At 39.9% G+C, this 23,028-nt stretch overlaps 3 protein-coding genes across 7 annotated transcripts; 1 reads left to right on the top strand and 2 right to left on the bottom strand.

The window, feature by feature from the left end:
* Positions 1-1,324: 1,324 nt before the first annotated feature.
* On the bottom strand, positions 1,325-8,357 carry zdhhc11 (zinc finger DHHC-type containing 11). 2 transcript variants are annotated; one of them, XM_020648528.2, is made up of 11 exons: positions 7,693-8,357; positions 6,625-6,843; positions 4,291-4,462; positions 4,109-4,210; positions 3,888-4,012; positions 3,631-3,786; positions 3,404-3,522; positions 3,268-3,317; positions 2,806-2,869; positions 2,642-2,717; positions 1,325-2,251 (listed from the first exon to the last, which is right to left on the bottom strand). In XM_020648528.2, exons 2-11 carry the CDS (start codon positions 6,746-6,748, stop codon positions 2,109-2,111), a joined length of 1,131 nt encoding a protein of 376 aa, XP_020504184.2. In that variant the 5' UTR covers positions 6,749-6,843; positions 7,693-8,357; the 3' UTR covers positions 1,325-2,108. The 2 variants fall into 2 exon arrangements, with proteins under 2 accessions (XP_020504184.2, XP_020504183.2); XM_020648527.3 differs by having other exon boundaries at positions 4,291-4,469.
* Positions 8,358-8,496: 139 nt separating this feature from the next.
* Positions 8,497-15,360, bottom strand: brd9 (bromodomain containing 9). Of its 3 annotated transcripts, none has more exons than XM_020648499.3 (17): positions 15,183-15,360; positions 14,367-14,587; positions 14,144-14,269; positions 13,923-14,052; positions 13,745-13,802; positions 12,409-12,553; positions 12,178-12,288; positions 11,398-11,585; positions 10,666-10,798; positions 10,433-10,508; positions 10,249-10,344; positions 9,995-10,127; positions 9,779-9,890; positions 9,581-9,637; positions 9,391-9,496; positions 8,958-9,128; positions 8,497-8,793 (listed from the first exon to the last, which is right to left on the bottom strand). In XM_020648499.3, the coding sequence occupies exons 1-17, from the start codon at positions 15,229-15,231 to the stop codon at positions 8,693-8,695; spliced, it is 2,013 nt and encodes a 670-aa protein (XP_020504155.1). In that variant the 5' UTR covers positions 15,232-15,360; the 3' UTR covers positions 8,497-8,692. The 3 variants fall into 3 exon arrangements, with proteins under 3 accessions (XP_020504155.1, XP_020504156.1, XP_020504153.1); XM_020648500.3 differs by having other exon boundaries at positions 10,249-10,341; positions 13,923-14,055; XM_020648497.3 differs by having other exon boundaries at positions 13,923-14,055.
* A 26-nt stretch (positions 15,361-15,386) lies between these two features.
* trip13 (thyroid hormone receptor interactor 13) lies at positions 15,387-21,738 on the top strand. Of its 2 annotated transcripts, none has more exons than XM_020648532.3 (14): positions 15,387-15,511; positions 15,735-15,797; positions 16,325-16,484; positions 16,592-16,718; positions 18,422-18,477; positions 18,575-18,665; positions 18,778-18,850; positions 18,939-19,002; positions 19,104-19,190; positions 19,318-19,424; positions 19,548-19,701; positions 20,473-20,585; positions 20,691-20,760; positions 20,839-21,738. In XM_020648532.3, the coding sequence occupies exons 2-14, from the start codon at positions 15,745-15,747 to the stop codon at positions 20,932-20,934; spliced, it is 1,251 nt and encodes a 416-aa protein (XP_020504188.1). In that variant the 5' UTR covers positions 15,387-15,511; positions 15,735-15,744; the 3' UTR covers positions 20,935-21,738. The 2 variants fall into 2 exon arrangements, with proteins under 2 accessions (XP_020504188.1, XP_020504189.1); XM_020648533.3 differs by having other exon boundaries at positions 15,396-15,511; positions 15,743-15,797.
* Positions 21,739-23,028: the final 1,290 nt, after the last annotated feature.

The following is a 23,028-nucleotide window of genomic DNA, read 5'->3' on the forward strand; positions in this document are numbered from 1 at the left end:
ATGTTTTGATTAGACTGAGAGAATTTATTAATTTGATCAATTAAAAATCATGGGACACCTTTTTTTATAACGAATAGGCTACATACACAAATGTGAAATTATCTGAATAAAATAGCTATTTTCCAACACATTCACTGATGTCCAGTGCAGGACTGTTACACAACCAGTAGTAGCCCTAATGGCTGGACATGCATGGACTGTTATGTAACCCCCTATCTTTGCTGATGGTTCAGATGATAGAGGCTCTCAGATTTGCAATTGGAAGACAAGTGATAAAAGCATGCATGTCTGTGAACCGAAGAAGGAGCTGAGAATAGGGATAGGGCTCATCATGATGAAAGCATCATGGACTTGAGCGTAATCACTGGATGACATAATAGTTGATGTCAGGCTGCTTCAATTGCGCCACCTGGTGGTTAGAGGAGTCACCAGGAATTACGGGCCCTTTGAAAAGATATCACTGTGGGCCTCACCACCTCAGCTCAAGTCAACCCACACAATGACTATAACCACAACTGGAGCCTAAAGATTACAAGAACTGACATTTTGTGTTAAGGTCTTTTTCAAAGTCTAAACACAAACTTTCCTGGGAATAAATATTTTTTTACAAACACCAAACATTTCAAATACCAACATACAGGCGTTTAGAGAAGTATTCTCTATTTCAGTCTCAGAGTGGGGAATGATGTGCGGGAAAGGAGCCACATGTCGGATATGAACCTGGGCTGCCCGTCAGGAGAAGAACGACCGTACATGGTGCACGCACACTAACCACTTCTCCAAAGCTCCCCTATAATATATACTTTCAATTTCACTTGTCTGAATATGTATTTTTGGAGACAAATACTTCCCTTGTTTCATCCTCTTGTATTCTCTGTGCAGTAGTGTTTCCTTGAGTGTTGATCTAGAAATGTATGCATAAACATACAAGGCCAAAAAAATCCCTCTTAAATCATTTGTTCTAAACAAAGCTGTTATTGATAATGGCTCTTCATGTGGTCTTACCATATCCAGCCAGTAGAGTAGTGTTTAACCTTCTGATAAAGAAACAAATAAATATACCTACGGGTTAACACTGGACTACAAAATGTCATTTAAACCATTGACCTCCTGTAAATAAAACTACAACGGGCTCTGAACTCATAAGTACTCTTCAGTGTCATATGTAATGATGGATGTACACTTTCAGCTAAGCTAAGTCAGAAGTGGTGGTTGATATACTATTTAATGATGTCTGTCTCTTTCATACCCTCATTTAGCTTAAAACGTATCTCTAAAAAAAGAGAAGAAAATGCATTTATACGAATGACAAACAAAATCTAAGTAAGAATAGGAATATTGAAAACATTTATCCCACATTTTTAAAGAATTTAAACATCCAGCAGCTCCTGACATAGGTCTGAGTTCCAGGTCAATTGGACAAGAACCATGAGACACTTGCATTTGTATTCTATAAAATGTAGTAAAAACACTTGCTTCAGACCATCAGCTTTAAAAAAACAACTTTGTGAAACATAGAGAAAGAGAGCTTTCCAACTTACAAACTCATCACTGCTACACTCCTCTCAATTATTAAAATGCACTGAGCCTTACAAAGCCCCTGTTTTGGTTATAAGGTTAAATGAGAAGGTGTTAAAAGGTCACTGTCTGTGCAGTACTACATAACCATTTGGCTAAAAAAAAAAAAAAGTAAGTTACTTCCAGTAACATGTTTCTGCTTTTTAGAAAGTTGCAAAAATGATCAATCCATCTTACTCAGGCCAGTGAAACAATGGCTAACCTCACAGAGGAGCTGGACTTCACACTCTTGTTAATCATCAGCGAGATAAAACAATGCTTTAAATATGTTATCTGCTGTCATAAAAAAACACAGTGCAGATAAAAAAAAATAGGAATAAAACACAACTACAGTTCCACAGTAATTCAAACTGAAGTAAAAAAAAAAAAAATGTCCATTCTGTGTATCATACTGTTTGTATTTCAAAACATCCTCTGTCCTTTTAAAAACAAAAGTTCTTGGTTGTGTTGCTCAGTTTCATAAAGCACATTTCCATAATAAATAGTTCAACAGAGTGAAATATCATGATGCATCGCCACACAGGCACGGGTTATGTATCATCTGGAGTCATCACTGAGCTGCCCAGAGGATCCTGCACTACAGGGATACCGTCCACAGACTTCCAACAAATGCTCCGGGCCTCTTCATCAGTGTCAGGCTCCCAGTTTTGTACATCTCCCACAGACATTTCCCCTTTGAGAGTCAGGAAACAATAAGAGAAAATTACTTACAAAAGCATGGACTAATTGATGATTTTTTTTTTTAAACAGCTTTGTTTTGATTTGAATGATACTGGTTATCCACAATTAGGAGCGTAGCTGACATGATTGACATGTGGGTGCTATGTAACCGTTTGTTTGGTTTAAAACCTGCCTCGGCTCCAGTTCTCAACCGGTCGTTAGGTTGACTGAAAATTAGGCTGAGACAGGATTTTCTAGCAAGGCGGCTGTTGCCAATGAGCCTTCTGAGCCCTCCTGCCGTAACAGATGGGTGACATCACGCAGGCTTTGTCCATTCATATTTACAATTTATGGTCAACACAGATAAATACCATTAAGAGGAGAAATGCAGTAAACTACTTACTTGTTTTCTCTGTTGGATTTTCTGTTCCGTAATGAAAACTGTTCCCCTTTTCTGCTGATTTTCTAAAGTTTTCCAACTAGACCAAAACAGATACACATTTGCATATATTAACAATTGTAAGCATGTTAAAACGTTCAAAAGGAGGATTCAAGAAACATTTCTACCTCAGTGCATATGGACTCTGAAAGCCGGCTGGTGAGTTGTCCTCTATCTTCAAAATTGCAAGAACTGCAGAAAACACAAGGGGTTAATTATAAAGATAAAGATAAACTTTATTGATCCCCATGGGGGAAATTTTTTCATTACAGTAGGTCAAGAAAACAGGAAAAAGGAATAAAATTATTAAAAATAAAAATCAAACATATGTACATCAGTTAAATAAAGGCAGAAAAAATACAATAATAGAATAATACCAGGTATGTACACTTCCACTTGTGGAAAGACTTATTATTAAAAACCCACACAGTGTGTAGCATTATTGATATGAGTGGTGATGCTGTTAAAGAGTCCGATTAAACAGTCTGACAGCAGATGGGATGAAAGACCTGCAGTAGCGCTCTGTCTTGCAGGGTGGGTTATATCGACAAAAACACATGCAAGAGGAATTGTGAGGAGATTCGTTATACCTTGAAGTCTGGGATAATGCTGGCTCACAGTCAATTGAGCTCACTTGATTCTTTAAAAAAAGAAAAGAAACAATACTCCATTAAAAAGTTAGCAAGTGAGAATGCAGACACGTAGAGTGGAAAATACCGTTCTCACCTGTGAAGCCCTGTTTCTGATTTTCGAGTCATGTGGGTTTCCTGCTTCAATGTCACTAATTCTGGCTTCTTTTTGCCTCTGGATCTTTGTGTAATCGTACGTGCTTATTCCTTTATGAACTGTCAAAACCAAGAGCAGAAACACCAGGGAAAATGGGAGAGCATTAGATACTGGGTGAGGGCGGAAAAGGCCCATTCACATGGTGTCTGTAAAAGATTGTGACTCACAGAGGTAGAAGTGGAAGCCCAGCAGTTGGGCCAGCAGTAACAGGCAGGTGATGCTCAGCATGATTGTTACAAAGGCTAAAATAAGAAGGCCTGCTGAAGTTGTTTTTATGGGCGCCAAGGGTAAAAACATTAGCCAAGTACCATTCCCCAACATACCTATAAATAGAAGGAACCAATCAATGGTAACATGTATACAGCTGTTAATAAGGGAATACACGTAAGGTAAAAGAAAACCTTCAAATATGATGGTGACTCACTATCAAACTGTGGGGCTGTCCGTAGGCTATTTGGATCCAGGTAATGCTGAATAAATATAAATATAATGACAACAACAAGCAGGAAGACCCCAAGTGTACCGGAACACAGAGCGGCAAAAAACCACCTAAAGACAAAACACAAAGCTAAACGTTAGTTCAACTGAGTTTCACATTTCTGTGGAACATTAGACATTTACTTGTTTATGAAAACTTTGTCTTACCAATAGTTTCTGCCACCCACGCAGGTGTTCAGCCACTTGCAGTGGTGATCAAAGTCTTCCACACACTTGTTGCAAACACCACAGTGTTTCACTTTGGGGCCCCTGCGTGAAAATGAATCATGGTCACAAAAGCTTTCATCAAATTAGAGATCACATGAGAGAATACTGCTTCCAAAACTTACACCTTGATATCACATAAACAACATTGCAGGTCCTGGATGACATGTGGTTGCTTTGCTCGGTCAAAAAGCGGCATTGGGCTGGAATAACTCTGCTTGGCTCTCACACTGGCATCCGCAGGGTCTATGGTCAAAGTAGCAATATGTGTGAAGAAGTGCACAATAAAAGGTATTCCTGTAAGCTGAACACAGCAGTCAAGGAAATTGACAATCATAAGTGTAAAAAACAAGGCTGCATAATGAATAGCAATTTTATCATCATCATTATTATTATTATTAAAAAGAAAATTGTTAAATGTAAAAACATAGTGTATTCTGACTTCGTTTACAAACTTTTGACCTACAGAGTACTGGACACGTGGGTCAATATTTGGGTATCTAGGTTGCCACCATGACAGGCAACCTAAGAACCTGCTGGTGTATACAGCCTGAAGAAGAAGGCGTTTCGAGCTTGCTTAGCCCAGGGGTCTCCGGACGCAGCAGACAGGTGGGCTGTGGCTTCTGTAGTTGCTGAAGCAAAAACCCAGGTATGAGAGGAGTTGGGGGAGGCTCAGGAGAAGGACTTTATGTTGTCCCTAAGGATGTTCTGTAAAACCATCAGACGTCTCAAGAGTGGAAGCAGAGGTTGTTATAAAGCTGTTCTCGGCAAGAGGGGAGAACTGCCGTCCCAGACCGGGGATTTTGTCAGACGGTGGAAAGAGCACTTTGAGGAACTCCTTTATCCCACTAACACATCCTCCAATGAGGAGGTAGAGTCTGACAATCCATGGGAAGCCTTGCCTACATACTTAGCAGAGGTTGCTGAGGTAGTTAACAAGCTCCTCAGTGAAAGTGCGCCATATGTAAATGACTGATCCCATTTTTTAAAGACCTGAGGCTGAGCTCTGACTATTGGGGTACTCAGCCTCTCGGGCAAAGTTTATGCGGGTGCTGGAAAGGAGACTCAAGTCGAACATCAAACCTCGGACACAGATGGAACAATGAGGCAGTGGGACAGCTAACCACCCGTTTACCCATGCAGGGCCTCTGGGGGGAGCATGGGAGTTTATTCATCCAGTCTACGTGTATTTTTGTGGACTTGGAGAATGCCAATCATCATGTTCTTCAGGAGTTATTAAGGGGGTACTAAAGGAAAATTTGGTACCAAAGTAAGAGCTGTATCTGCATCTTCAGCTGACATGTTCCCAGTGCTTGTTGACTTCCGTTTGGGTTGTCCAGTTTGCCATGGTTTTCTGCTGGCAAATGGTGGATTGCTGATAGTGAGTCACTGCCTCAAGTGGGGTTCAAGTATCTCAGGATCTTGTTCATGAGTAAGAAGGGTAAAGTGGATCTTGAGATTGACAGACTGGTTTGGTGCAGCGTCAGTAATAATACAGGCTATATACCGGACCATACTGGTGAAGAGGAAGCTTAGCCAAAGAGCAAAGCTTTCAATATACGAGTCAATCTATACCTTCTAATGCTCACTGATGGTCTTGAGCTCTAGGTGGTGACAGAAAGAATTAGATTGCTGATACAGGTGGCTGAAATGGGTTTCCTCCTAAGGGTGGCCACTGCTCCTTTGCATGAAAAGGAGCCAGTTAGGATGGTTCGGATATCTGATTAGGATGCCTCCTGGGAGGCTTTAGAGGTCTACCGGGCACATCCCACTGGGAGGAGCCCCCAGGGTAAACCCAGAACTTGAGGAATTACATATCCCATCTGACCTAAGAAAACCTGGGAATCCCCCAGGAGTTTGGAAACGTTGCTGAAGAGGGACGTCTAGGTCAACTTGCTTAGCCTGCTGCAATTATGACCCGTCCCAGATAAGAAGACATTGGCTGGATGTTGTTACTACAGTATTGAACTATTTCATTGCACATGCCTGATTTTACTTCGAAAGTTAAGGCCTAAAAAATATAGCATCATGTGATAAAGTTAATAAACAGTGCAGAATAGTAGGTGGTACAAGTTCAGATGGACAAAAAACCGTTGCACACAAGTAGAATCTTACGTGTGAGACTTCTGAAGCCATCAACTTTTCTATGAGTCTGAGTAAAGCTTCAATCAAATAAACCAGTGTTGACATGATGCAGCATTCAACATGTGACAAACACCCCAATGATTATGTCTTTTGGCTTCATAAAGAGCACAGAAACAGAGACAGAGTCATGTCTGGTGCAACCAGACCCGTGCACATAGTTCACACAAATGATCCCTTGTCTCATCCAGCAGCATAAAGAAAAGAGACAGAATGACTATAATGGTTGCTCCATATTCAAATCTGAAAGACTCATTGAGGCACACTTAAGCAGTCAGCTACAGGTTTCAGAGGTTTCAGCTGTGTGTTAAGGATACGGAGTACAGAACATGGTTCCATGGTGAAGGAAGAAGAGGGATGTAGACGCCGAAGCTGACTATGGCGAGGTAGCTGTACACCAGCCAGGTGACCACTTGGAAAGCCTGCGGGGGCCACGACCATCCATTCACCCTGGGAGGCTTGGAGGGGACCAGCTCATTTCTGCTGCTGCCACGCAAGGGAGCTGTGCGCCTCAGCCTTTGACTGAAGCAGTTCATCTAGACAGCACAGGAGAGAAATGGACACACTCAGGACAGAATAACGCTTCAAACATCTATCCACACTCTACAGATACTACACTCAAGTCTACCTAAGGCAGGTCGTGTGGCTGCATTTGGTGGGGAAATGAGTAGGGAAATGAGTTGAGTATAAAGATAGTGACGGTTCAGCCATTATGAACCTAAACTGAGGCTGTATTTGAGTTTGAGCTGAGAAACAGGGAACTAATATAACCTTTGTGTAAGTAGAGCCTCAAAGCTGGCTATCAAGAAGAACCAACACGTTTGATCAAAATGTAATATTTAAAATGTGCACAAAAGGTAGGATTTATTTATTATTACTAATACTGTTGCAGTAGTTTAAGAAAGAATCAGTAATAAAAAGAGGCATCTGTGTGTTCTGTATGATAGAGGTAATAGTAGGCGTCTAATCTTTCTTTAAAAAAAGACAAAGGTATCGCTGCATTTACAAACAATGAGTATATTGTCACATATCTTGCAGGAAACAGAGGATCCAGGGTAAACGAGATTAACGAATTGCAGTATCGCTTTCTTTGTAAAAAGGCCGTGCAATCACATGTTTTGCCCCATGTCTGACACCACAATGAACTCTTTCAAAGGTCCTATGAGTGAGATAAAAACGTGGAAACAATCAACAATCAATTGTTCTCATTAACAAATAAAGCTAATTTCAGTTTAAGGTTGTCTCAATCAGCATTATGAATTTGAAAAACAACACTGTATTTTTTTGTTTAATTCAGGCCCTTAAGTAAATAAAGTCATGACAACAACAATCTGCTGGACAATATGAAGTTCAGTTGTAAAGTAAGTAAATTGAAAATTGCTTACTTTTGCTGGTAAAAAAATAAATAAAAAGTGACCACACAAAATATATACTCCTGTTTAAATACAGACGGAGATTTCCACCGCTTGATATCCCATCAGTCTGTCCGGCAGGTGCTTCAAAACCGCTTAATTCACATGATGAAAAAATATATACTTTTACTGCGACATGAAAACGCGAAACAAGTTTTAAAAAGAAGAAACAAAATAAAACGAGGAGGTATATCTCAAGGCGTCCTTGTATTAGTGTCGCCGAAAGACGCGAGTTAGGAGAAGTTGAAGAAACGACTCACTCAGCAGGTCGCAGAAGCGCTATGGAAACTGATCTGCTGCGCATGCTCACTACGTCTCTTAGCGATACAAAGCCTTTTTATGTGGCCCTTGAAGATTGTAGCTTGCGCTCTCATTTAATATGTCAAATACGTTGTCCTGAGAGCAGGGGTAACTTCAAATACGAGATGTTCACATGATACTTCTGCTTTGAAACAAGCTTCTCCTATCTTTATTTTTTTTTATCACAGGGTTCTCATGTAACTTTATCGTGAATGTTAAATGTATACTACTTCATTTTCACTTCCCTATGGTGTCTTCACATCCTGAGACGTCCAATGGGAAATGTTGCTCAATTTAAGTCAATGGGTGGAAGTTTACTGCTCCAGGTCTCAGATGTGCAGCATATTCAATCTTGACCATGTTACATCCTATAACTAAAAATAATGTATTACAGGTACACAGTTCCAATGTGTACAGCTGCTCCTTCAAAAGTAATGCCAGTTCTAATATGCTTATCAAACCACACAAATTTAAGAATACAGGTACACATATTTATTTTACAGGTGTTGCACTCATTAAAAAAACATACAGTTACACTACAAACAATCTGTACAATCATATAAAGTCATTAAAACAAGTCAGAACCTCCTGCTGACTCCTGGGTGTTTAAACAGTCCAAGGCTGATTTCCCAGTGTTGTTAACACCAGGGTAACAAAACGGCTGCATGTGTGGTCAGCTGTTGACCGCGCTCTCTGACTCAGGAGATTGCAGGAACTCGTAGGGGTCATGAACCATTTCCGACTGGTCCCCGACGCCCAGGTGTGATGGACTCCCTGTGAGAGAAAATAAAAACTTTCAATTGATTTTTACTGGTGATGAGCGACATAGTATCATATTTGATTAACACACCAATAATGTGATATTAAATAAACAAAAACTGTAACAAATTGCTGTAGCAGTGCTCTTTATTGTTTAGTTCCACTCCTTTCACAGGTACCTAAGTGGTGCTGGTCCCTCTCTGATGCATTGGAGAGGGAGGACAGGTTGGACGAGGGTCTGGAGCCGACTCTGTCCACCTGAGCCTCTTGAAACTCCTGCAGGAGTTTGTCTGCGTCATCAAAGTGCTGCTGGCCCTCCTCATTCCCCGGTTCTTTTTTCACCGTTTTACCTGAAGAAGAAACGATCAATGCAAGATCTTGTTGGCAAAGAAATACCCATCAAGAAGTTTTGATTCTGCCTCGTCGAGTTTTAATAGGATAAAGGTGTTTACGTTTATATAAATCCCTTAAACACTCTGAAGGTCTTACTCTCCTCACAATGCACCAACTAATCACATTAACAGAATGCAAATGTATTATTTAAATTAGATCAGGATTGACAGGATTGTGTGATTGCAGCCACTCAATAGTGTGCTTATTTGATATAATCACCTAAAGTGTTCAGCATGGATATATCCAGAGACATGTCAGGATAGCTCTTCATTGACATGAAGTCCAGGACTGAGCCACCATCTCCAAGGCCAGCGCTGTCTGTCATCTGCAGAAAGTGACACGGCTTAGGTCAGATTAGTCCAGCTGCTATTTAAGTGTACCGTAACTTTAAACAGCAACTACAGCTTACCTGCATGTCGTGGATGTTCGATTTGGTTTCGTCGGGTTTCAGCATCATGTTTCTTTTCTGAAATGTGAAAATGTGCATCAAACACAACACATTCACCTTCATCACAGAAAACTGAGATATCCTGGAGACTAGGAAGACAATGGAAGTAAAGTGTGTTATTTATGTGAATTGAATATTAGGTTAAAAAAAAGCAAATACCTGTCGGATCTGATTGACAGCTTTGGTGTGATCTCCTGCGGTCATCTTGTCGAGAAGCCCGTCGACCCAATGCTTGGTGACACTTCCACAGCCTTTCACAAACTCCTGGATGCTGAGGTTGAAAAATGAACACGTGGAAATCTGAGCATGGGATACATTTGTTCCTCAAGATAAACTTAGCTCATAGTTGAAACTATGACAGAATGGTCCCCCTACCTGAGAGCACATTGGACACCGGTGTCGTCTCCATATGCTGAATAAAGCATGTCCACCTCATCAGACAGCAGGTCGGGAAAGACAGAGTTCTTCTGAAGGCTCTGGACATTATAGGCACTGCTGAGAAATGTAACTACACAGAGAACACAGAGAGAATAATCTTCAATAAAAACAGATTATTAGGCAAATCGTATAAATCAGACGAGACAATCACTATGACTAAATAAATGATTATACCAAAGGGCACTTTATACCTTTGTGTCTCCTGTCATCTTTGAAACCCAGAGTCGTTAAGCCAGGCAGAAGCTTATTAGACAGAGAACTCAGGTCTACTTTATGAGTCTCCTCTTCTGTGAAAAATGAAAAATGCTTACATGTTGCAGATCTTAACATGAACAAAACGTTGAGTAGGATGTTAAAAAGACAATCTTAACAAACCTTCTGCGTCAGGGTCCATCTGATTCACAACAGTGTATAGAAGAGAACTGTCGGCCTCTTTCCGCAGGTAACCCATCTGAAAACACACACCAGAGAAACCATGTTGTTAAAGAAACAACACAACCCTAATCACTTCAACATAATACCCAAGACACCAGCAACCTGCTGTATGAAGTGTGTTGTTATCATATTATGTGAAAAGCGATGAAAACATTGAGAAGGAAAACACAAACCTTGGAGTTGGGCATGTATCTGTTGATCCGATCTCGAGCTTCATCAGCGGAATGCTCAACGAGAGCCATAACATGCTCCTCTGCTGTACTGTCAGTCAAGCTGCAAGCGTTTCCCTCCGGCTCGTACAGATAACTGAACAAACAGAGGTGCGAGGTAAGTGGTCCATAATACTGACGGTGTGATGTTCACAGAACATTAATACACATAATACTCCCGACTGGCCTTTCTTTCATTTAATGTAGAAAAAGAAATCTCTATTTTGACGCTATAATGCATTTCAGAACCCTTTGGGAGTTATCTAAAAAATTATTCAGCTTTAATTCATTTCTTTAAACAGATATCTAGGGAGGAGCGCGTAGACTAGTGGTTAGTGTGTGTGCACTTCATGTACGGAGGATATAGACCTCCAAGTGGGTGGGTTCGAATCCGACCTGTGGCTCTTTACCTGCATGTCTTTCCTCACTCCATCTCTCCCTCATTTCTGACTCTATCCACTGTCCTATCTCTACAATAAAGCCCAAAAATAACCCTAAAAAACAACAGATATCTGCATACATGTGCAGCTAACAATCTGCTCCCCTGAAGTTTCCAGTCAGATTGTAAATAAATTCCTACATTGCTAACTGCTGGCTAAAGAGTTGTTAATCACTCCTGGAGGCAATGACATCATCAGACGATAGTTGGTGGGTCTGTGCTTGATATTGGATACAACAAGGAATACTAAAGACTACCTGATGACCTCCTTCATGTCTTTGACTGGTTGCTTCTTGGTCTTTTTCGCTGATTCCACCGGCATAGGAATAATTTCTGTAGGAGGTATATCAGTGGTCAGGTCTTCATCTCCCAAAATGGCCGCCTGCTGAGTGTAGTCCATTTCCTGCATGAAAGACACGCTGCGCTTCAGAGCCAAAAGCCGGTCCTGCACACAGGGCAGAGGGGAAAGCAGGCAACATGAGAGCAGAAACGTTAAAGAGAGGGACGGTGGTTAAAAGTCTTCAGATGACTACAGGGATGTTTTAAAGGAATAACCCGCTCAAAGTAGAACGTCTAACATGGTGTTTCAGGTATTCAGCAAAACAGTCATATCATTGCATCGAGACTTGAATTTGTGGTGACAGTCTCAGGACATTGTCATTGAAATAGTGACGGGCTTGGGTGTACTTTGTTACTCATCCAAGGTAGTTTTATTTATATATGGGGCGTTGGGAAAAAACAACATCATCCTGCTTTGAATACATTTCATTACTTAGTGTTTTTCTAGCAGAGCCATGTTTAAACTTGAGGTGCCATAATTACTTCATCCTGTCTGTCATTCACTTCAATCTTATCCAAACACACACATTTAAACACAACACCTCTCGTTTGGAAATACAGACAGAGATACATGAGCAAGAGTTAAAAACAAGAGAAATGAAGCATTAATAAAGGTGTTTCAGTAAATATCACACGACAGCTAACATGGACTGAGACAGAGTCTAATGGATTTATTTTCTTCCATTTGAGTTTATTACCTTGCTCATCATCTTGAAGCCTGTATGCAGCAGTTTCTTGGCAGCCTTGTAGTAAACAGTCTCTGGTCGGTTGTACACCATGGCATTGTCACACATCAGCTTAAAGTCCGCCTGAAGGCCAAGATGTTCAAACGCAAATGAAGGTAGGCTTTGTTTTATGAGAACTTTCTTATCAACTCTTAATGGATTAACACACACCTTCAAAGCACTCTCTTTGCGTTGTTTTCTTACCTTAAATTCTGTTACTGTTTTGTAGTCGTTGTTTTCTATCTTGTCTTTCATGGTGCTGAAGTCCATGGGATGCTTGATGATCATTGAGTAACCAGGAGCGATCGCATCTGTTACTGGGAATGAGAAGAATCCGTGGGGGTCTTTTCTGGAAAGATTAGTGACACACCATCAATGTCATTAGTAGAGCACCAATAAACTAGTATTTAAGGGTACACTCAAACTCTAGACCCATTGCTCCGTACCACGCTGAAGCACGATTGTCCCACCTCCCCATTCCCCCGCTGGCCTATACTCACACTGCTCGAGGTGCTTACAAGAAAGGCGGACTCGAAAATTAAAATCATTTAAAAACTAAATAAAAGGGACGCGCAGTCAAGTCAGAGTCTGCACATCGGAGAACAACACATAAAATATGACAGCTCCTTTACTGACTTTGTGGCTTATTTTGAGTCATATTAATTAGATAAAGCCATAACACATATTTCTGGATAATGGAGGCAGGGATCGATTACTTCATGTCCACGTTGTGTACCCGTGCTTAGCAACTGTACCGTGCAAAAGCACACCTCTTCCAACTGCGCCAGGGCCAAGGAAGTGTACCGTGCCTGAGCATGTAACGCTAGAATCTATATTAGCAATACGAATTGAATCTGCATATGCTGTGATTTGTTCAACCAGACAAGGCCATACGTCCTGTATGTTCTGTCAGATGTTGTCCAGGTGTTTATACCATACTAGGCAAAAATACTGTTTCAACTTTTGTGACACACTACTTTTCTGCCACAGCAGGACTCAACCTTCACTCTGTTAAAGAACAGTTTTTTAAACCTGTTACACTTAAAATATCGATTGCCCAAACAGACATATCCAGAGGGATGATCAAGGCCTGCAATCAGAGAGAGAGCAATGTTCCTTCCACTTTACAATATCCATCATATGAGCGTGGAACAACAGTAAATGCATATGTTGCTTTTCCTGATACTGAAGGTGGTGAAAAGTTACAAAAACCAAACTGGTTGGTCACCTCCTGAGGGCTATGTACAGGTGCTGAGTACGATTGTTTGATAAGTGACTAAAGTACCTGAGAGCTCGGCAAGAATGAAAATATAGAGTACCCATAATGGAAAGGTATCTGTTGTTGGAGTGTAATTTGATTAGGTAAATTGAATTCATTTAGGATATTTAATGTATGTGTGCTAGACTGTGCTTGCTGTTGTGGATGCTTTCCATCATCACTGTAGTCAAGCTTGTTTTTGTAAATGGGCCTCAGCCTGTTATGTCTTTGAATCTCAACATTACATGAGGATAGGAAGTAGACTCATTCAGAGTTTCTCACCTCTGCAACTGACGTAAGAAATGCTCCAGCAACTGTTGGCGAGGAGTTGACTCGCTCTCTGCATTTGGCAAACGTAAAAAATACCAATATGAACAACACATTCAGTACAGAACAATTCAATAAATAACATTTGCAGGAAAATATAATTGATGTAATGTTCATAGGCAGGCCCTCTTACCGTGTTGTGTCCTACATGCTCTAACTGGTCTGTCTCCTTGTTGTTCCATCTCCATCTTCACATGGGGGTGAAACTCCTCCAACTCGGGCTCTATCTCAAACCTCTCTTTCTTCTTCTTCTTCTCCTCTGGCTGCTAAGATACATTCATGATGTGCGACTTTTAAACAAAGACATTAAGAATGCAATTATCCGTTTCTGAGGCTGGAATCAAGTCTACTCACCTCTATCTTAATAGTTATACTTTTTGACAATGTGAAAGGTTCAACAGGAACACTAGCACTTGCAGCAGTCACAGTTGCTGCCACTGGTTCATTCTGCTCTCGCTCTCTCTTCTTCCTCTTTTCTTCCTGTAGGATAAAATCAATCAAGTATAAAGAACAATTAAATCCAACTGTGGTAAAACACACATAGGCAATAAGATAGAACATTGTTGTGAAAGCTTACCTTCCTCCGCCTCCTCTCCTCATCATCCACATATTTATCTTTATCCTTTTCAGACTTTTTCTTCTTCTTCTTCTTCTTCTCTTTGTGGCGTTCTCGCTCGTGATCTGATCGGTCGTCATAGTAGCTGGAGTCATGGCCCGAACCAGAGAGCTCTGTCACCTCGCTCCCCCCAACTTTGAGCACCAGCTTCAGAGGCTTTTCAAGGGTCTTATCCTCAAAGTCTGTAGAGGAAAAAAACAAGATGATTACAATATTTTCAAATATTAATCATTCTAACAGGTGCTAAAAATGAAGAATGGGTAGGTGGGCGTGTAGAGCAATTTTGGCATTTGGTGTTGTGGCTATACTGCAGATCTTATCTAATATTATTTCAGACACACATTCGGATATAAGTTGTAAAAGATGATCAGAGAAGTAAGCCGTGGTATATCTATTAGTGCGACACAGTCATCATGTTGTGATTGAAGGTAATTACAGTGTCATGTGATTACTTACAGACGAAATGAAATTCATATTTAAAAAAATGTCAATGGTAAAATAAATGAATGAACTTTATTGTTGACTTGACTTTACCTTAGTAACACAACTAAAAACATGAATTTTTAAAAATATATAACAAGGATTTAAGCCGAATTATAAACTATTCCTAACAGCAAAGGGAGGTGCACCTAAGCGTAGATTAAAATAGATTTAAAAAAAAATTAAAAGCACTATTTTTGCCAGTTTGTGTCGCCTTCTCTGTTTAGCTACCTAGCATAAAGCTAACTGGGACAAAAGCGATGCAGTAGCAAATAGAAATAAAATGCAATCAGATACCGTCGACTGTTCTCCACTCCGGTTTGTGCTTCTTGTGTTTTTTCCCCATTTTTTGCAAAATGTAATCCTCACTCCTATAGTAATCTACAAATTGTGTTACCAATGATCGCTAACGTTACTCTAAGTAGATCTAATATTAGCAGCTAACGCTAGCAGACGGCAGGCGGAAGTGATACCTCAAAACAAATGACGTATTTCCGGTGTACAGAATCAGCGCGCTGGATTTGAGAGTCGGCTTACTGACAGCGCAGCGTACTGTCGATAGTGTCCTGGGATTCACAACTTTGGTCAATACAAGTTGACAAATTTGACATCGTGAATGATTTAAGGTGTGGCTTTCTGTTTTTTTAAATGTAGTAAAAACTTCGATGTCTGCTGTTAGAGAGATATAAGCGTTAAGCAGCTAGGTTAGCTAGCCACTTACAAAGCTAACAAAAAGGAAAGTAGCCTAGTTGTAGCAAAGTCATCCACTGAGCACTGCACTTTAATTAAACTAATTTCTGCGACAATTAGTAGTTTTTAAAACTCTCAGCGTTTCTCTAATGTCCTCAGTTTTACAGGAATGGAGGGTGACAGAATGGAGATCCATGTGGAGGTCCATGTTAAATCTCAATCGTAAGTTTACTGAGATGTTCAAATACAGTCACCAACTTAATATGTATGCAGTGAAATATTTGTAGTGAATTGTCCTGATTTTGTTATAGTTTCCACATACTGTATGTCCTGTTTTGCTGTTTTATTTTTTAATGTTTGAATGTAATTTTTAAATTGGGTAAAATGTGTTTGTGATGGTAAATATTTTTACTTTGTCATTGTTGTTGTATTTTATTTTATTTTAAATTTGTTTATTATCTTATGGTGAGGTTTTGAGGTTTTGTTCTACCTAACCTGCAAATGTGAATTATTCTTTTTAGCTTTTTCCTGTTTGACTCTTCTTTCAACAATGTGTAAATAAACTAAACTAAACAGTGGGTAAAAATGTTTGGCAAACGTGTCAGCCGACTCTTTTACAATTAAATATATATACATCATTTTATTATGCATATTGAAACACTAAAAGTAATCAAAGAATGGGAAACAGTTAATAATCAGAATAATTTTAGCACTCTAATTCCTTCTTTCCACTGTTATTCATATTTCAGCACAGCCAAACTATCTGAGGTGAAGTTGCATGTTCTGGCTCTGCTGAATCGACACAGCATGGTTTTCGGGAACTACAGATGGGCAGAGTTTGATGAAGACTTCTTGCAGAGAAATGTAGAAAGTGTGTCCCTTGTTGATTTGGAGGCGATAATAACACAGGTTTGTTACAGCATTTTAATCTTCCTTGTGAATGTTTTTTGTAATCTTTTTCATTTTATAATTTTTTTCTGTTGTTTATTGATTCTTTTTCTTTTGAACTCACTCAGCCCCTTGACTTAAAGACCTGCTCTGTCTCCGTTCACATCTTCACTCTGAATGAGGATGGACCCAGCACCCTCAGCTTGGAGGACGACGAGGAGCTTTCAGCAGCCAATCACTGGTTGCTGCCTGCTGGTAACTCTACAGAAGTTGGGTGTGGGGGGTCATCTGAAGAGAATCTTGATTTATTATACTGATTTATTAATTTCCTTAAACCAAAAGATTCGCATTTAGACAGACAAACATGTTTTAGTATGACTTTATGTGATCCTTAAACAAGAAACCCATAAGTATGACACCCACCAACTTAGGTGGGAAAGGGTGTTGGTGCCTTTTCAAGGAATAAGGAGCTTTTGACAGCAAATTTCAGAAATACAAAGATGGGAGTCATTGACTGGAATGTTCTGTACACTTTATAGAGGCTTTAAAAAAGTTCATAGTTCTTCATTGGCAAAAGATGCTGTGGTCTTACTGAACCCATGTATTCCACCTGTGTGCTTATTATTTGTTACAAATTGTCTTATTCTCACCAGTTTAAGGATAAAAGCACTGCTTTTGTCTTGGTCCTCAGGCAATACCTTTTAGTATTCACAAGGGGGCGCCATGTGCTCAAAATATGAGTTTCAATCCTAGATAAATACATACTTGATCTTAAAGCTCATGCTGGTACAAATAAAAAAAGAGTAAAAATCAATATAACAATACATCAGCTAGGATATTTTTTCTGAAAGTGAACCCACAAATATCGATGCAGACACAGCATTTCCTTGTTACTCATTGGCTGACCTATACACAGCTTCTGAAATATCTGGATCGGTCTACTGTTGAGCGAGAAATTGGCCTAGCTCTTATAAATGGACACCAGTAAAGAGGATTATGAGGCAGGACTGGTTTAAGAAGTCTCAGTGAAATGTATCTGCTCTGACATTCATTTTGCTCTCCTTTAACACATACTGGCTCCATTCTAATATCTGGGAATCAAACCTAACCAAAGCCTCCTTTTTCTGAGTTGGAGAAAACGGCTCTGATTTTGTCACCACTTGTAAAGTTTACTGTATAGTTATAGTTATTGTGTACTTACAATATGTTAAGGTGGGGTGAGTTGTTAATGTAGCAGTAAATTAGCTGTATTCCATGCTCCATTATTACAATGCCAAGATGAATTCATTCATTTCATTTATTATACAGGAAAGTTTAAAAGTAACATTAAGTTACAGTTTAATTGGCCTGACTCAGTTTAAAAACAGGTTTCCAGCAGGTTCCTGTTTTGCAGAACATGAAACATAAACCACAGTCATGACACATCAAGACAAACACATGTACAGGACATGTACAGGCAAATACAGACAAATAAAAACAAACAGTACAGATGGTGCAAACAATACTTGAAAAATATATGAACAATTAATGAGAGCAAGTGTGGAGAAGGTGTAGTTTGTATGTATTTTTGAAATATGAGGCAGATGGTAAAGTTCTAATGTGATGGGGAATGTCAGCGAGTGAAGTGCAGCGAGTGTTGGTGAAGTGCTGTTTTGAATCTGAAAATAGTATGTAATAGCGTGGCTGTGTATGTAATTCTGGAAAGTCAAGGCGTGTGGAGTGTGTGAGGGCAGTGCAATGGTGTGACCACTTTGGGAGGTTACTGTGGATCTTAAGAGCTCGATAGTACAGTCGTGCTATTGGTTCAGTAACCTCCTTAGTGGTAAGTGACCAGATTGGAAGACAGTAGGAATATTCTGTATTTATGTCTGCTTCTTCTTCTCTCTGCAGGGGATGAGATACATTTTTGTTTTTCTAACATTCTCTTGAAATGACTTGACCTTTGTTTGTCTTTACAGCTGAATTCCACGGTATCTGGGAGAGTCTGGTGTATGAGAGTGGAGTCAAAACTGAGGTCTAAAAAAACAACATAATCAAAGCTTTGAGATGAGAGAAAATAATAACATAACATTTTTTACACCTCATTGACATTGTTTTCTTTTTTCCTTCAGCTCCTGGATTACGTCACAACAACAATTTACTTCTCAGACAAAAATGTCGACAGCAACCTGATTTCATGGAACCGTGTTGTACTGCTTCATGGTATATAACTAATGGAGAAGAATCAAAAATAATCATTTTAATTTGCAGAGGTTGCATCCGAGACAATGAGCATATTATAACTGATTTATCTGTTTGTTGTGCCAACATATAGGACCCCCAGGCACCGGGAAAACATCCCTGTGCAAAGCTCTTGCCCAGAAGCTGTCAATCAGACTGTCGAGTCGGTGAGACAAAACTCATATAAGTAAAACCGTTTCAACAGAAACTGCACCGGCTCTTTTCACTGAAAATAACACACTCCTCTGCCTGCAGGTATTCATATGGGCAATTTGTGGAGATAAACAGCCACAGCTTGTTTTCAAAGTGGTTCTCAGAGGTACACCTGTACACTCCTTTATGATGGAAGAGATTCATTGGAAAAGTATTTCTATAAAGCTGAGGTTATGTTGGTAACTTTACATGCCCTCTTTGTTGCAGAGCGGTAAACTGGTCACAAAGATGTTTCAAAAGATCCAACAACTGATTGATGACAAAGATGCTCTCGTTTTTGTCCTGATTGATGAGGTAAAAATCGCTGTCTGAGAAATAAGGCCTGCTGCATATGGAATTTTTTATGCATTAGTCTTTCTTAGGAAACATCTCTGCTTTGCCTAAGGCGTGCTCTTTTGTGACCCTGCTGCTTGGTGTGTAGGTGGAGAGTCTGACAGCAGCTAGGAATGCCTGCCAGGCGGGAACGGAGCCCTCCGACGCCATCCGAGTGGTCAACTCCGTCCTCACACAACTGGATCAGATCAAACGGTCAGAAAGCGAAGAACACCATGTGTTGTTTCAAATCTCTCTAAACTGAAAAGGGAAATCCCTTCCGTTTAGTTTGTCTTACTCACTGGTTTGTTTTTCTTTGACTTTGGGCTCAAACTTCAGACATTCCAACGTTGTGATCCTGACGACCTCCAACGTGACAGAAAAGATCGACTTGGCGTTTGTGGACAGAGCCGACATCAAGCAGTATATCGGACCTCCATCGGAGAAGGGCATCTACAACATCTACCTCTCCTGCCTGGAGGAGCTCATGAAGGTGACAGAACAGCCAAACAGTAGTTTTCAATACATTTAACTATTCCTCGTTTATGATACTAGATGCAACTGTTAACAAGTCTTCAATCTCTATTTGAAATGAGGGTCAGTGTTTTCACGTAAGATAGTCATGGTAGCCATGAGGTAGAAAGCTACCAGACGAATGAGTCAGTTTTCCCAGGTTGTGCTTAATATATATACTACAAAATGTTTTGAAGCAAAGTACATAAAAGCTTTTCATTCCATTTGATGCATTCTATTATAGAATCAGAAATCACAGAAACTCTTTATAGACATAAACACAACACCATCAAGGAGTTTGCATGTTCTCTATGTGCATGGGTGGGTTCTCTCCGGGTACTCCGGCTTCCTCCGACACTCCAAAGACATGCTCATTAGGTTATTTGGTGACTCTTAATTGCCTGTAGGTGTGAATGTGAGTGTGGCTGGTTGTCAGTCTCTATATGTCAGCGTTGTGATTGACACGAACAGTCCAGGGTGTACCCCGCCTCTCGTCCAAGTCCGATGTGACCTTGGGCAAGACACTTAACCCTGCATTGCTCCCGCTGCTTAGGTGGCGGTGAATGAATGTATTAGTGTTGTAATCACTTTCTGATGTACGTCGCTTTGGATAAAAGCGTCTGCTAAGTGAATTGTAACACTGCAGAATCAATATAATTGTCTTGAGGCGTGATGATGGCAGGGCTTTGTTTCGGCGCTTTTTGTATGAAAAAAAGGGCTACTGTTTCAATGGTGTGTGTGGTATGTGCAGTGCCAGATCATCTACCCCCGGCAGCAGCTGTTCACCATGTTTGAGCTGGAAACGATGGGCTTTGCAAAGAGCGAGGTGTCCGAACACAGTCTGAACCTGAGGAGCATAGCTCTGTGAGTACAGCCTCCCATAATGCATCAGCTCTGTGCTCCAATCATAACATGTTGCGAGAAAAGAAACCGCCTGAGGCTAATATTTGTTTTTTTCTTCCCTTCCAGAAAAAGTGAAGGTTTGAGTGGAAGAGCGCTCAGAAAGTTACCATTTCTTGCCCATGCACTGTTTGTAAAGGTAACTATATGATTTATTTCTACAGAGTGATTATAGAAAGATATATATTTTTCTTTAATGCCATTTGTTAATCTGCAGACGCCGACTGTGACCCTTGAGAGGTTTCTGGAGGCAATGGATCTAGCAGTGGATAAACAGAAGGAGGAAAAGGCCAACCTGGTCAACGCAGTCTGAACACATTACAAAGGCCAAAAGGCCGACACATGATTGTTCTTAACTCTCCAATACCTTGTTATGTTTATTTTGTAACATTTGTCTCCTTTTTATAAAGCTTTATGAATCCATGTGGTAGCACCATGTTGAATGAATTGTCATGTAATGGTTTTAACAGTTGATATCAATAACACAAGTGGTTCAGGCTGTTCTGTTGGTGCTCCTTATTTAAAAAACCCAAAGTCCATGTGTTTGTTTCAGTCAGGGAGTTTGGTTTAACCCCAAGTGTTTACTCTTCTTATTTTCAAAGTGATATTTTTATGTAACATTCAACTTTAACCTTACAAGCTCTTTTGCTTCTTCTTTTTTTTTCTCTCCACTTGTGGCGGTTGCTTTTTAGTCCTGATTTCTCTGCTCACACATCAGCTCAGTCTGCCGATTCTGTCCGAGACATTGGTGTTGTAGCTTCTCGGACAGAAATGAATGGGAGTCCCATAGATTCAGATTACCTGAGTGTTGTGTTGCATTTAAAGGAACTTCATTTCTTACATACATGTTGCTAACTCACTAAGATACCTCCATTCAAAGGATCCCTACAACACGCTGATGTTCATGTTCATATCGACTTAATGTCGAAAAAGTCAGCTGATTCTTAGAAATGTACGTTTTGTGCTCTGTTTTTCAGTTGTGCTTAAAAGGGATCCTATCAGTTGATCATCTGTTTAAAATGTATTTGTAGGTTCAGCTATTTATTCTAACATCATTCCTCTTCTAATGCTCATTATTATTTTGTATATAACATTGTAATAAATATCCTTGTCTATGCGAGTGTTTGAATTGTTGTGTCTGGAGAGTTGAACAAAGCCTTTGTGTCACCACTTGGTGGCGTGTAGATGCTGTAGTACTTTTCTTTTCCACACAGAAAATGATTTCAGAAAGTGTGTTTAGTGAGGTACATGGAGATCAAAATAAGGGCAGTAATCAGAAATGACCACAACAGCAACACTTGATTTCGGATAACTTTGAACTTTTGTCATTGAGTATTTAAAATACATTGCGGGGAAACTACTGAGCAAACTGAATTTGTACATTTGCATTATAAAAACTAAAACAGGTTGTTGAATGCAGCTAATTATGGAGCTAAGACAAACTACACAGGCACGTCTATGATAACACCGTCTGCAGGTGTTTGTTTGTGGTTGCCACCAGTTTGACCTGGGCACCAAACTGTTGAAAGAGGATTAGTTTTGAAATGTTGCAGTCATTCCACTGTTTACATGAACAGATGAGGGACTCCATTGTTCGTATAACATGTTTTGCATTCTGTGAATGCTCTGCTGCTCTGCATGTCAGCTGCTGGGTTTAGACAATGTGCCCTTTGTTTTGTTGTTGGGCAAGAGCTTTTTTACACTCCACTTCAAAGGTGGATCCTGTCGCCTGTTCCTGAGTGTAAAAAAAAAGCAAACATCGAGTTCATCCTTATTCACACGTTGGATTCCCCCTCAAATCCATCGCTGTCAGCTTTGAAAATCATCTTCATCAGGTGTTTTATGACACGTATTTCACGGTAGCTTTCAGTGGATTTGACAGTAAAGTCAGTCATTCAGATAAAGCAAAAGATTTATTCTCTATTCTGTAATCAAGACATTCAAGAAGAGACTGAAACCTACACATAAATCTCTGGATTTATTGAGGATGCCTAACTTTTGTTAGTGTGAATTATACTCGGTACCTTTTTTGTACGCTTTTTCAAAGGGATTTAGTTTTTATGTCTGATGAATAGCAAGAGGAAGCTCTTTTCTCTAATCTGATGAATGATCACAAAGTAGACAGAAAAAAGGGAAGACAGAGAAAGGGAAAGCTTTAAGAATGAGCGTGGTAAATAAAACCATAATTGCTCTGTCTGGAGGCCCTTTTTTCTTTTCTTTTTTTTGACTGTAGTCGCTCCAAAAAACCAGGCAGCTGTTAAAAGGCAATCAAGACGGTGAAGGAAGAAAGTCAAAAGCCTTATTGTTGCAGGTTTTTTTTTTTTTTTATCACTGTTTCAAGCAGTTAAAAATGTCAGAAAAACTCCAAACAAAACAAACAGTCTGATGTTTATCCTCTCAACCGTTG

The sequence above is a fragment of the Labrus bergylta genome, chromosome 8 (genome assembly GCF_963930695.1).
Source record: "Labrus bergylta chromosome 8, fLabBer1.1, whole genome shotgun sequence".
Taxonomy (NCBI): domain Eukaryota; kingdom Metazoa; phylum Chordata; class Actinopteri; order Labriformes; family Labridae; genus Labrus; species Labrus bergylta.